General features: G+C 39.4%; 1 protein-coding gene across 1 annotated transcript in view; it reads right to left on the minus strand.

Annotated features, from left to right (window-relative positions):
• CATSPERB (cation channel sperm associated auxiliary subunit beta) overlaps positions 1–1,788 on the minus strand; it is a 148,625-nt gene extending 146,837 nt beyond the window's left edge. Inside the window, 3 exon segments of the mRNA XM_077938830.1 lie at positions 373–392; positions 1,467–1,653; positions 1,741–1,788. Coding sequence (XP_077794956.1) covers positions 373–392; positions 1,467–1,653; positions 1,741–1,788 — 255 coding nt within the window.
• Between the last annotated feature and the right edge of the window lie 13,228 nt (positions 1,789–15,016).

The raw sequence follows: 15,016 nt of genomic DNA on the forward strand, positions 1-15,016 counted from the left end.
TTAGACAATCTGTGCACTTTTTATTAACGTATATTTTTGTTAGTATTTGCTGCATGATCTTGATAGCATGCTTTATTTTACTCTGTTATGTGTGTTTTTAAAAAGTCTCCCATTATTCGAATCAAAGGATCACATCATTCCTTACCCAAAATGACAACTTCAATGTGGTACTTGTTATACAAAGGCAAGACAGATTTTCAAGGTCATGTGAGGTAGCTTTCCTTCTCTAATAGGCTACATCTGTCAGACTTCAAAAGGACAAATCAACTCCACTAAAAAGCGGAGGGAGGAGGCATCATTTTAAAAAAGAAAGAATAAAAGCCAAAACACACAGGATGCTCTATGGCTAAGTGAAGTAGTGAAGTATTTTACCTGCTCCAAGTAGACATACACTAGCAAAGACAGAAATAATTATTATTTATATAGACTTTTTCCTCCCCAAGTCTGAATGTAGTAGAGGGTATTTGGAAGGAATACAGTGCTATTGGTTTTACACGTGGACTTTAAAGGAATGTGAAGGGTTATATAACACATGCTATCAGCGGACCTTACCAAGTTTCCTGAGAAAAGAAATAACTTGATTATTTCAGTCTCTTGAGGGTACCCTTTGCTAGAACATGCAAAGCGTTTCTCTGTATCACCTAAATAATAAAATATATATATATATTAGATCACTGATAGAAGACTGTCCATAAAAAGTACGATGTTTCTAAAAATGACAAAATATTTTTAAGGAATAAGAATTATAATTGTACATTTTAAATTCACTTCAGGTAAAATTCAAAATTTCCACCTTGTTTTTCTTTTTACACATACGCTATCAGGCATGTTCAAAAAAGGAAGGTTTGGCTGAAGCACTAATATAACTCATGCTAGACCATGACACAAAAGTTTTAGAGGTAGACAAAAACCAGTTCTTGACACTTCAGCGCCTCACCTGGAGGGTATAGAAGGATCCAGAATTGGTGACTGCAGAGAGAATTTGTGTTTTGATAGAGAGGTACTGAATGAAGATATTGGGAGGAGGACCCCTTCTACTTATTTACCTTGTGTCTGAGGCAAGAGGGTCTGATGGGCACACTAAAAAAGTAACATGTATCCCTGCAGTTTGGGGCACAAACTCAGACTCCTACTTAGAAAATCTAGAAGGTAAGAGATGATTTGGTGGAAAGAACAGGATATGGTTTGTTGAGAAAGAGATGGGTATGTTAATGATACAGACAGGAGACAGAAATACTGGGTAGAAGCGGCAAAGGCCCCATCCTCAAGCCTGGAAACCTACAGCCCTAATGAAAACAGGCATTTCTGTTTTCGCGTCCGAAAGTTGCCTATCAGCCCACCACGCCCCCTATCCTATACCCATATAAACCCCAGACCCCAGGCCTCAGAGCAGACAAGTAGACAAGCAAGGAGATGAATAGAAGAGCAGAAGAATAGCAGAGAGAAGAGAAGGAGTGTCTAAATGCCAAGAGGAGTTCTGCTGGGGATAGTCGGAGAGGCCAAAATCCAGGGGAAGATCATCTTCCCACACCATTCCCCTTCTAGCTCGCCATCTATCCTGTTGACAGCCACCTCAGGACATTCAATAAAACCCCTGCATTCATCCTTCAAGTCCATGTGCAAACTGATTATTCCTGGATGCCGGACAAGAACCTGGGTACCAAGAAGGCCTGAGCTGGTTAACACTTAAACGGCCCATGGACAGCAAGGCTAAGAGGGCACACTGTAACACACACCCACTTGGGCTTCAGGAGTCACAGGCTTGCTCCCACCCGTGGATGCTGCCATGGAGCCAGAGCCCAGGCGTGCTCGTCCGGCTCCTGCACCTGCCCATCTGCATGGTCCCCATCCCATAAGGGGTTTAAGTGCCAGAACAGCCACACCCCTGTACGTCCTGCAAGAGGAGCCAGGGAACTCTCCCATTTCATTAAGAGTCCTGCACAACCAAAATTTACTGGGGCAAAAGATGGATGAATGCTTCCTGTGATCCAGGTCACTGGTGAAAAAAAACTAACTTAGGGTCATCTAGGTTCCTGTCCTCAAAGGTCTCTCTGAGCGGCAACTGGCTGTCAGCAAAAAGTATTTGAAGGCATAGACAAAGAAATAAGTGACCATTGGGAATGAAGAAGTTTTTGCCTTTGTTAGAAGAACTGTGGAGAAGAGATTCCCGGTAATGTGAGGGAGAGGAAGGGGCTATGAAGGACTCATTCAAGTGCCCAGAGATCAAGGGTCAGCTTTACACATCTGCTGGAGCTTGAAAGTGCAAATGTCAGATGGTCCCCTCAGAACCAGTTAGGGCAGAACTGTGCTATTCCCTCCCACTTCTCCCTCCCTTTATACAACGCTGGAGCAGGAAGGGTCAAAACCTAAAGTTGATGAGACAATGAAAAGGAATCTAAACACTAGGTGGAGGCCCAGACAGGAAACAGGGAAGAAACTTCAATTATAAAATAAGAGTTAAATTTGACTTGTACATGGGCTTGGATATTTTAATTACAACAATTACAATGCAAAAGTGTTTTAAAAATTCAAATGCTCAGAGAACTGGTTTTGGCTCAAGGGGAACATGTGCAGGTTTGTTACAAAAGTATATTTTGTATACTAAGTTTTGGAGTACAAATGAATCTGTCTCCCAGGTAGTGAGCACAGTGCCCAACAGGTAGTTTCTCAGCCCCTCCCTGATCCATTTCTCCTGTCCCTCATATTCCCCAGAGTTTATTGTTCTAGGAGAACTGTGTGAATCATCCAATTGTAACCAAAAAAATCTTGGTTCTGGCCCAAATATTCATCCAGTGACAGAGGAAGAACCATGCCAAAGATTGGATTTAAATAGGAGGCGAAAATAAATTTAATTTATAATTGAATGCTACTCATTCTGTTTGTATAATATAATGATTTTGATGCTATTATTGAAATTCTACAAGTAAACATATCTTTACAAATATCACAAATATGCAAAATATACAAATAGTTCTGGAGGTTATAATGTTAAACAGTTTTCAAAGTACTTTCAACTTATACAATCACTTTGCCCATACTTGACAATGCTATCAGACCCATTTTTTAAAGCTATAATTTGATTGTGAAGTCCAAATCACTTCTCTGTTTAGAAATCTTCACTGACACACCCTTACCTCATGAATTAAACTCCTTAAATGGTGAGAGGCTAAACAGAAGGAAACTAACTCCTTTGAATAACATACTTTGAGCCATTAAAGCTCAAATGGGTTGAGCTGGATTTAGATGTTATTTTATGAAATTCCCACAATACCTTGGGCCATATATATTACTGTCTCCTCTTTAAAGAAGAGGAAATCAAGCTCAAAGGTCATATAACTAACAACAGTGGGCCAGACTGGAACCGAGTTGTTTCTGACTCTAAGGGCCATCCTCTCTGTATCCCGCTAGACACTCTTTCAATAGTTAAATCCATTTTGTCAGTCTCCCCTGCACACAACCTCATCCATCACCTCTGAAATGCATGGGGTTCTCTCTACTTCCATTCTCTGCCTCAAATTTTAATACATTTTAAGATCCAGTTCAAATAGAAATTGTTTTTGTTTGTTTGTTTGATATAGGGTCTTGCTCTGTCACCCAGGCTGGAGTGTAGTGGAGTGATCTTGGCTCACTGCAACTTCTGCCTCCTGGGGCTCAAGCGATCCTCCCACCTCAGCCTCCTGAGTAGCTGGGACTGCAGGTGGGCACCATCACACCTGGCTAAATTTTGTATTTTTTATAGAGAAAAGGTTTTGCCATGTTGCCCAGGCTGGTCTCCAACTCCTGGGCTCAAGGTATCCTCCTGTCTCGGCCTCCCAAAGTGCTGGGATTACAGGTGTGAGCCACTGTACCTGGCCAAAGAGTTTTTTCTAACACTCGTCTCATTGCAACTAGTTGATTTGTCCTCTGCACTTTGGTATCATTTTGTGAATCATGTACTCATATCAACAGGATCTTTTGGGCTTGGGTGGTAAAAACAGAGGCAGAGATATTGTGGGGAGAGACAGAGAAACAATTTCTAAGTTTTCTAACTTTCCCTCCATGGACTCCTTTCCCTAGAAATTCTCAGATTATAGAGTTTGCTAGATTCTGTTACAATAATAAAACACAGAAAATTACTCTTTTGCAAGCTTCTAAAGGAAAGATGTGCCAGAGAAGTTATACTTTCAACAGTATGTGACTTCTTTAACAAGAATCATGATAGAAAGGGAAACCACACAAGTGTAACCACCAATGAAATGCCTGCTCTGACTACAATAAAAATCCACTGTGGGACAAATGTATAGAAAAAAATGCCATTCATGAAATTCATTCATTGCCCTATTCACAGTTATACAACCACAACAGTCCCCCTTTTTCTGTGATTTCACTTTCCACAGTTTCAGTTACCTGTAGCCAATTGTAGTCCAAAAACATAAAGTGGAAACTTTCAGAAATAAGCAATTTATAAGTTGTACATTGTGCACTGTTCTGAGTAGTGTGATAAAATCTCATGCCATTGGCCAGGTGCGGTGGCTCACGCCTGTAATCTCAGCACTTTGGGAGGCCAAGGCAGGTGAATGACAAGGTCAGGAGTTCGAGACCAGCCTGGCCAAGATGGGTGAAACCCCATCTCTACTAAAAATACAAAAATTAGCCGGGCATGGTGGTGTGCACCTGTAATCCCAGGTACTCGGGAGGCTGAGGCAGAGAACTGCTTGAACCCGGGACGGGGAGGTTGCAGTGAGTCGAGATCGCACCACTGCACTCCAGCCTGGGTGACAGAGTGAGACTCCGACTCAGAAAAAACAAAAAAAAAAAGTCTCATGCCATCCTCCACCATCCAACCCAGGAAGTAAATTATCACTTTGTCCAGCATATCCATACTATATGCTACTTGCCTATTAGTCACTTAGCAACTACCTAGGTTATCAGATCAACTGTCCTGGTAACACAGTGCTTGTGTTCAAGTAATCTTATTTTACTCAATAAAGTCATTTCACAAGGCTTATGTCATTCACCTTACTTCAGCTCATCACACAGGCATTGTATCATCTCACATTATCACAAGAAGAAGGGTGAGTAGAGTACTAAGATATTTAGAGACAGAGAAGAAAGACCACATTCACATAACTTTCACTACAGTATATTGTTCCACTTGTTCGATTTTAATAATAGTTATTGTTAATCTCTTACTATGCCTAATTGATGAGTTAAACTTCATCATAGGTATGTACGCACAAGAAAAAACAGTATATATAGGGCTTGGTACTTTCTGCAGTTTCAGGCATCCCCACTGGGGGTTCCTTGCAGGTAAGAGGGACGACCTCACAGCAATGAAGATGAAAACAAAAGCAGCAAAAGTGCTTTCCATCTCTCTCTCCCCACCACTGCTGCTTCAAGGGATGAGGGCATGCCACATCAAAATATGCCACTTTGTCACATTGATTATTTTGAGCCAAAGGTAATCAAGAAACAGCAGGTGCACCTAAAGCAGGACAAATCTCCCATAATAAAGGTACCCTCCCTGTACCTTTCTCAGAACTATAAAAGTCCTACTGACTAATTCAATCTGTGTGTTACTTTTAGAAAACTCTTTTCAACCTCAATCCACTAGCCTTATAATTCAGTTTGCATTCATACAATGCAACCATTCATGGAGGAAAGAATTTTAAAATGTCTGTTCAAATAAAGCTTTTCAAGTATAAAATTAAACTTTAAATATTCTGTGACTTTAAAGTGATAAAATACTGTAACCAGAGAAGTCTCCATGTACACAACTTGATAACAATAGGTTCACAATAATATTAGAAGCCTTTAGACCAGAGTATAATTGACAATATTGGAGAACAGCTGGAAGATAAGATAAAGAAGAAATACTAAAAGAAAATTTTTTTTTTACTGTAAATAAGGAAGGGACACAAATAAGAACTCTTGAGAAGGAAATAGAGAGTAAGACAGTCTGAAACTTACCTTTATTATATACTATTCCTGATGAAAATTCAAATATGTTCAAAAGCAAAACTGAAACGTATATAAGTGGCAATTCCATCTGTTGGAATAAATACGAATTATTTTCTTCAATTACTCTGAACATACTTTTGAATTCCTTTTGCTATAAACAACTACAAAGTAGTAAAGAAATAATCTCAACTTAATATTCTTAATATTTCACACTATGTGACAAAAGCAGACAACACAACAGTTGACTAAGCTCTAAATTTACTCCCTACTTGGTATTAAAGGTAAATTTATAAGTATAATTATTACAAACTAGAAAAAGAGATGTGGCTCAGGTTTTCCTTCAGCGTAGGTAACTTTTGGAGAGGTGAGATCAATTACACAGCTATGTAAAACAGAGCCTGAATTGATGAAGACTCTAAGGATGATACAGCTGTAACTTAATCTAATATTTTGAGGACATTGCTTTTGGGGAAGACAATTCACATGGTCCTGAGTTGAGTTCTCGTTGAGTGTGCCAAGAATGCAAAGCCCTGGATGCTGTTCATCTCAGGCTTGTGTTTGCAGCCATCAGTCTTGAGGGATGAGGTAAGGCATCCCGGACAACAGCAGGCTTGTTTCCATGGTGAATAGCCTAATCTCACTGTACCTCTCCTGTAATGCACTCCACTATGTGTATAAGCATCTCTTATGGACTCAGTTTTCTACCCCGAAAATTCTGAAGTTGAAGTCCTAACCATCCATACCTCAGAAGGCAATCATATTTAGATGCAGGATTTTTAAAGAGGTGATGAAGTGAAAATAAAGTCATTCGGGTGGGCCCTCATCTAATAGGACTGGTATCCTCAGAGAAGAGGAAATTTGGACATAGGGAGGGTGAAGTGAAGACACAGAGGGAAGACATTCAGAGGGAAGATGAAGTGAAGACACAGGAAGAAGACAGCCACATATAAACTCAGGAGAGAGGCATGAACAGATCCTTCCTCATGGCCCTCAGAAGGAATTAACCCTACCAACACCTTGATCTCAGATTTCTAGTTTCCAGAACTGTGAAAAAATAAATTTCTGTTGTTTAAGCCACCCAGTGTATGGCCCTTTGTTACGGCAGCCCTAGCAAACTAACACGGCATCCATGATGAATTTCACCTCTTAAGGAACTTGGGGGAGAGAGGATACTAGAGTGAGCAACGTGTGGACACTCTGACTACTGCTTTTGCTGTTAGTAATAAAGTCCTTTTACTCTGACCTAGGAGTCTTGTGTCTTTTGCCAGCATCCAAGAAAACAGGAACAGACTAACTTGCCAACTCTAAGTGGAATAGAATCTCAGATCTTTGTACTGTTCCTGACAATTGCTGGGTAAATTAAATGTAACTGGTGTTTTCCTTCATCAAAACTGACTTGCTTATTAAATACATTTAATTGACAGTAGAAAGCTCAAACAGTTTGATTTTTGAATTCATTCTTATTACATTAACAGGGGAGAACTGAAGGTTTTTAGTGAATTTTAAAAAATCATCTTAGAAAACAACTTGTTTTCACAAGGTAAGAGGAAACAAATAGTAGATTAAAATTCTATCAGCATGGTGCAATGCTCAAGCATATTTTTGGTGTAAGAATGAATTTAACATTACGTGGAGACATTATCACAGTTAAACTCTGAAAATAGTGCCTTTACCAGAAAAATCTTATATCACTTTGCTAAACGTTCAAATTAAATGACATAACACCATTATTAGAATCTTTATGCCTCTTCATGGGTCACCTGTGCAAATTCGAGAGAGTTAGTATGAAGTATGTGGTGGAAATTCTGGTTTTAATGTCAGCAAGCTTATTCTGCAAGCTTTGCTATCTGCCATCCTGCAAGCTCAAGAATTTCTGCTACCTACTGGTTTCTTTAACTCTTTGGGGCATAGTTCCAGTCTCATTCTTCTTATTTTCCCTTCAATATTACGTTTCCTTATTTGATACTATCTTCTTTCAACTTTCAGCTCATGATTAAAGACATAGACTTTAGCCTAAGATGAACTCTGTCCATCGAAATATTTGATTTTTAGCAAGCTATTTAACTTCTTGGAGTTCATATTCTATTCAGTAAAATTGGGATGACAGGCACTTCACAGTGTTGTGAGAATTAAATGAAAAATACCGGAAAACATCTAACAGTTATTCTATACAGAATAAGCACTTGACAAGGATTACCTCTGAATTCCATATCTCTATACACTGCAGCAACTTCATTATCCTCATCACACTTCCCTACTGACCTACTTAGCAGTTAAATTACCCCCAGTTATCATTCCTTTGTAATTATTATAAGTTTTACACAATTATTGGATACAAGTCATGTATCTGGGTATTTTCTCTTCTCTGGCACCAAATAAACATTGGGAATTGCCCCATTGAAGGAACCTATCTCCTCCCCCAGTTGGTTCATTTGTAGTTACTCCATAACTATGGAATAGTGATCACACTATAAATTCATACTCTAGCAGAGTCCTTATTTTAATATTTTTTACGTAATTACCTCTTTAGGAGATGCCCAACTAGTTATGTTTTTCTTTTTTATATTTTGTCTAAGTTTTCTTCCATATAGACTGAGTAGAAAGACCCAAAGTCAGGAGCCGAGTTTTCCCTGTTGACTGGCTTAGCACTCTAGTCACCTTTGGTAACAGCCAATCAGCAGCTACCAAGTACAGAAGCATGCTTAGAAAATCTAAAGGACAGGCAGTTGGAATTTCCAACTAACTGCCTCTTTCAGAGCACCACAGGACACTCTCTTTAAAAACTGATGAGAGGTGGAGTTTCTGCAAACCTACCATCTTTAATATAACATTCATCTAGATAGGATCAGAAACCTACATATTGTTATCTATAAAATACTTCAATTATCATATGATCATTGAATGCCTGGGGAAAAACATAAATGCTAAAAGCTCATGCTAACTGCATACAATGAGGTTTAAAAGGAGGCAATCTGTCAAAGAGGAGAAGCTTCATAACTGGGTCTTGAAGGAAGAGTGGGACTTAAAAAAAATAGAGAAGGCCTTATTGACAGGTAAACAAGACAAGCAAATACACAAAGTTAGGAATGAGCTGTGGATGCACAGAGACAGTGAGACTGAATGGCATGTCAATTTGTCCTCCGTATTCGTGTTGTGTGACTGTCCTTAATGTGGTTGTATGTGCTCACTAAGGCTGCCTTTGACTAAGTACCGAGTGAGCTGAGGTTGAACCTTTCTGTCTTACTCAGCACCCTGACTAGTCATGAATGGTCACAGGGGCTGACACATAACTTTTTGATAATGATGACAATAAAACCTGTTTTATACTCGGGTTGTCCTTCAGAAGTCCCTTCACATGGCCATGTAAAACCTGCTTTACCCTCATATCATGAAATATTTCTGGTGTCTGGGTTTAATCTATTCCTGGAAGAGCCCACATCAGAAATATATCTCTCTCACCCTTTCTGGTGACCTTGACCTGAAGAAGAACCTGAAATAGTGCACAAAACACAACAAAATATCTCTCCTTATAAAGACTCAGTTCCCAGAAACTCGGAGCTCTCTTTCCGTTTCCCACTAGGGAAGGTGATAAAGCTTTAATGGAAGAAGTTGTAGCTTTCAGTTACCATAGCAACACTGCTACACATTAAAAAAAAGTCTGAGCAATACTGAGGGTACACATTGAAGGCTCTAAAAAGAATGATGAAGCAGTTGACATTTGCCTTATTTTCTCCCAGCAACCCCTTAGTTTTCTTTTCCTCATTTGCCCCCACGTGATGTTTCCTCACTTATGAAAGAGTAAAGGATCTGCTTTCAATCACAGTCACTGATGAATTATACTTTGATGTGAGTACCATGACTACTCCCACAGTAGGTGATTTATCTGTAACAGTGGAATGAAAGGGATTCTTCTCCCTGAAAAACAAATTATGCACTAGGCTTCTGTTTAGTCAGGAGGAGAGGGGGCAAGGGAATGGGCTGATTGAAAGGATGACTTTGACTTTTTTTGTAATTTTTTGCTGGCTATAACAGTGCTTATTACATGTGAAAAATAAAAACAAATACAGAGAAATTAATTACCCATAAATCAACAACCAGATATAACTACTGGACATCTTGACGTTTCTCGAATCTGTTTCTCTGCATTTATACGTCCTTCTTTCAGTCATTGTTATTCTGACCATTTTCTCATGTAACTCAAGTGTTTTATTTAAGTCTTCCCAGTTGTAGATCTAAAAATAATGGTACTTAATTTACTTAAACATAAAATATTGTGCTATTTCAAGTGTTTTCCTTTTTGAAAAATGTGGTAATGAATAATCCTAAACAAAATTATTTTCCTACATTTAAAAGTAGTTCCTTAGGATATGAACATGTTTAAGACTCTTGGATGTATATTAACAAATTGCTTTCCAGAAATCCAGCAGTGAAAATTAGATATAATCTGAAATAATTTGATACATTAAAAAATCTTGTTTTACTTTTTTCAATATTGGTGCAACTGAACACTTAAAAATATGCTTGTTTGACATTTTTTCTTCTATAAATTATCCGGGCATGTTGTTAACCATTTTCTACTGGTAATTTAGTGTTTTACTTGTGAAATGGTAAAATAACCCCTTGCAGTATTTAACGTAAATATTTAACTCAATTTGTCATTTAACAATTTTATTTATACATTTTTCTCATCTTTATTTATTTATTTATTTATTTATTTGAGATGAAGTCTTGTCTCTGTCATCCAGGCTGGAGTGCAGTGTCGCAATCTCAGCTCACCCCAACCTCCGCCTCCCAGGTGCAAGTGATTCTCATGCCTCAGTCTCCTGAGTAGCTGGGACTACAGGCGTGCGCCACCACACCTGGCTAATTTTTGTATTTTTAGTAGAGACAGGGTTTCTCCATGTTGGCCAGGCTGGTCGTGAACTCCTGACCTCAGGTGATCTGAATGCTTCGGCCTCCCAAAATGCTGGGATTATAGGCATGAGCCACCGCGCCCCGCCTTCTTATCCTTTTTATGTGAGAAATTTTAAAGACTCAAAAAGTTCAAAGACTAAGATAATGAGGATGTTTCAGTCATCCAAGATTAACATCACCCCCAGTTTTTAAGACCTTTTTATTATAGGATGTGCCAAACATTAGGGGAAAAGTAGAATTATAAATTATAATATATGTATTATATTATAGTACAATACAAAATAGAATACTATTCTCTTCTATTTTGTATAATTGCCTACCTTTGGTTTTGTTTCATCTATACTCTCTTTCACTCACGTCCTCCTCCAGTATTATTTTGTTGTTTTTTGAGGCAGTCTTGCTCTGTCACCCAGGCTGGAATGCAGTGGTCTGATCCCGGCTCACTGAAACCATCCGCCGCCTAAATTCAAGAGATTTTCTTGCCTCTGCCTCCCGAGTAACTGGGATTACAGGTGTGTGCCACCATATCCAGCTAATTTTTAGTAAAGATGGAGTTTCTCCATGTTAGTCAGGCTGGTCTCAAACTCCTGGCCTCAAGTGATCCATCTGCCTTGACCTCTCAAAGCACTGGGATTATAGGAACGAGCCACCACACCCAGCCTGCAGGATTATTTTGAAGATATCCTAGACAACTGTATATATTTCACCATGTATTTACAAGAGAAAATGACTTTTTTTAAAGAAAAGAAAACCACAATACTATTTCACACCTAAAAATAATAGTAAGTCCCAGATATCTACCCAATGACTGTTTATATTTCCTCAGTTACCTCATTCATAAAATTTTTTATAGTTGTATGAATCACGATCCAATAAGGTTCAAACTTTGCCACTGGTTGATGTATCTCTGAGGTGTTAAAATCTACAAGTAATTTTCTTTTCACCTCTCCCTTCACCCCATCACTTTTTTTTCCTCTCGCTTTTTCCTTGAAACTCATTAAAGAAGAAGTTAGTTGTAATGTGTTTCCCACAGTTTGGATTTTGCTGAGTGCATCATTATGGTCTCTTTTTATATCATAAGTTTATCATATTGTTTTGTAAATTGTTAAGTAGATTTAGAGGTTTGATCAGATGCAGGTTTAATTTTTTTGTCAAGAACACTTCATGGGTGGTGTTGGGTACTTCCATCAGGAGGCATCTAAAGTGTGGTTAGCTTTCTTTTTGTGATGTAGCAGCCATCATTTATTGCCTAAATCTATTAAATTCATTAGAGGCTGCAGAGTGGTGATGTATTATCATTTCTTCTTCACTTATTAGCAGGAATACTTTTACAAAGATAACTTTTCATTCATCAACTATTTGGTTACTCAGAGGTACAATTCCTAAGAAGAGACAAATGCTTCATTCTTTTCCTTCATTTACCATTTTGAAAATAATGAATTGATTCCCTAACATCCTCATAGAGGCAACCAATAAAGTTCATTTTTGGTATCATTATGAACTCACAGGTTTCCATTTAAACATATTTAATGTATTTCTATCATTATTGTTATTATCCTTATTGATGCTCAAGGTGTCTAATTTTAACAGGTATGGTCCTTCCGAAGTTCACTTCTGAGTCTTTTTGACATGACCCTAGTCATTTTTGACAGTTTCCTTCTTTCCTTAAAAGACAAGATACTCTACGTTCACCTTCTACATTTCCTGCCCTAGACATGGACTCAGTCATTTCTCTATATAATTCTGATTCCTTTTACTGGAAAATTGTAGTTAGAAGCCATAGTTTTGGGAGTTTGGCCAGTCTTTTTTTCTTTCTTTCTTTCTTTAATAAATATTAAAAACCTGGCCGGGTACAGGCTCACACTTGTAATCCCAGCACTTTGGGAAGCCGAGGCAGGCAGGTAACTTGAGGCCAGGAGTTCGAGACCAGCCTGGCCAACATGGTGAAACCCTTCTGTACTAAAAATACAAAAATTAGCTGGGCGTGGTGGCACACGCTGTAGTCCCAGCTACTTGTTAGGCTAAGGGCAGGAGAATCACTTGAACCCAGTAGGCAGAGGTTACAGCGAGCCGAGATCGTGCCATTGCACTCCAGCTTAGGCGATAGAACAAGATCTGTCTCAAAAAGACGAGAGAGAGAGAGAGAGAGAGAGAAAGCAAGCAAGCAAGCCTTATGTAAGATAGATGGTGGCCACTTAAAACTTAATTTCTCCATATATTCTTTTAAAAGTCCTATAATAAGGGGAGAATTAATTAATAAAACAACTCATAGCACAACTGGGAGGTGGAGATTACTAACAACTTTAACTTACATATAAGTAGGAAAAGAAGCATATGAAACCAGAGGGACCAACTCCGGAGTCCGCACCAAAGTGAAGTTGGGTAGAGGTTGTGTGGAAAAGAACAGAGGACAGCAGCAGTGGAGCAGTGGTGGAATCCAGATTAAATCTTCTCTAATGAAGTTCTGCCTAAAAGAGAAAATATACTGAGAATGGGGTTGAGAACTGGTGGACTAGAACACTGCCTTGAAAATCTTTGTGCAGTTCAGGAAAGCCTCATTCTAAAGGAGAGGTAGATGTTTTGGAAGGGGGAGAAATGTTTGGATGTTTTATGGTGAAGAAAAAAGCAAGCAAGCAATAAAAACTAAAGGTCTTACAGAAAAAAAAGAGAACCAGAAGCTGGGAAAACACACCTACTCCACCCACAAAACTTCCATGTATAAAATTGAACTTTACTGTAACAACAGAAAAGGATGCCTTTGAATTAAGAAGCCTACGTACACACTCAAATTCTGCTCCTTACCTTCAGGCTTCTCCAAAATAGAGAAAAAAAATTGGCATTCCAAAATGAACACAAAATGACAGACAGTATCATACAAAGCTATTAGAGGGTAGAAAATGAGGCTGGGCACAGTGGTTCATGCCTGCAAATCTCAGCACTTTGGGAGGTCCAGGTGGGAGGATCACTTGAGCCCTCAAGTGCGAGGGCTCAAGTGGGAGGGCTCAAGTGGGAGGGCTCAAGTGGGAGGATCACTTGAACTCAAGTGGGAGGATCTCTTGAGTTCAAGATCAGTCCCGGCAACATAGCAAGAGTCCATCTCTACAAAACAATTGAAAAACCTAGCCGGCCGGGTGCGGTGGCTCACGCCTGCAATCCCAGCACTTTGGGAGGCCGAGGTGGGTGGATCACAAGGTCAGGAGATCGAGATCATCCTGGCTAACACGGTGAAACCCTGTCTCTACTAAAAATACAAAAACTTAGCTGGGCGTGGTGGTGCACACCTGTAGTCCCAGCTACGTAGTAGGCTGAGGCAGCAGAATCACTTGAACTTAGGAGGTGGAGGTTGCAGTGAGCCTAGATCGCACCACTACACTTCGTCTCAAAAAAACAAAACAAAACAAAACAAAAAACTTAGCCAGGCATGGTGCACGCCTATAGTCCTGGCTGCTTGGGAGGCTGAGACAGGAAGATAGCTTGAGCCCAGGAGCTTGAAGCTGCAGTGAGTCATGATCACCCCACTGTACTTCAGCCTGAGTGACAGACCAAGACCCAGCTAGAGAAAACTGACACAACACTTCAACGAATTAAGTACGTTAAAATAATAATATTCTTTTGTTTTGTTTTGTTTTTGAGACGGAGTCTTGCTCTGTCGCCCAGGCTGGAGTGCAGTAGCCTGATCTCAGCTTACTGCAAACTCCACCTCCCGGGTTCATGCCATTCTCCTGCGTCAGCCTCCAGAGTAGCTGGGACTACAGGTGCCCGCCACCACGCCCAGCTAATTTTTTTTTTTTTTTTTTTTTGTATTTTTAGTAGAGACAGGGTTTCACCACGTTAGCCAGGATGGTCTCGATCTCCTGACCTTGTGATCTGCCTGCCTCAGCCTCCCAAAGTGCTGGGATTACAGGCGTGAGCCACCGTGCCTGGCCAATAATATTCATATTTTTAAAATCACGTTGAATAATTCGTTCAAAATAACTCAGAATAGGACATAGAACAAATAGGAAGATATGGAATGAGAGTTGACCAAACTCAGGAAATGGAAGAAAAAGACAAAATAATCTCATTAAATAAGATAAAGATTAAATATCAAGGTGCCCAAAAGAAAATAGTTTTGACCACAAACATAAAGATCATGAAGGAGAATGGAAACCATCAAGAGAAC

The sequence above is a fragment of the Macaca mulatta genome, chromosome 7, assembly GCF_049350105.2.
Source record: "Macaca mulatta isolate MMU2019108-1 chromosome 7, T2T-MMU8v2.0, whole genome shotgun sequence".
Classification (NCBI taxonomy): Eukaryota; Metazoa; Chordata; class Mammalia; order Primates; family Cercopithecidae; genus Macaca; species Macaca mulatta.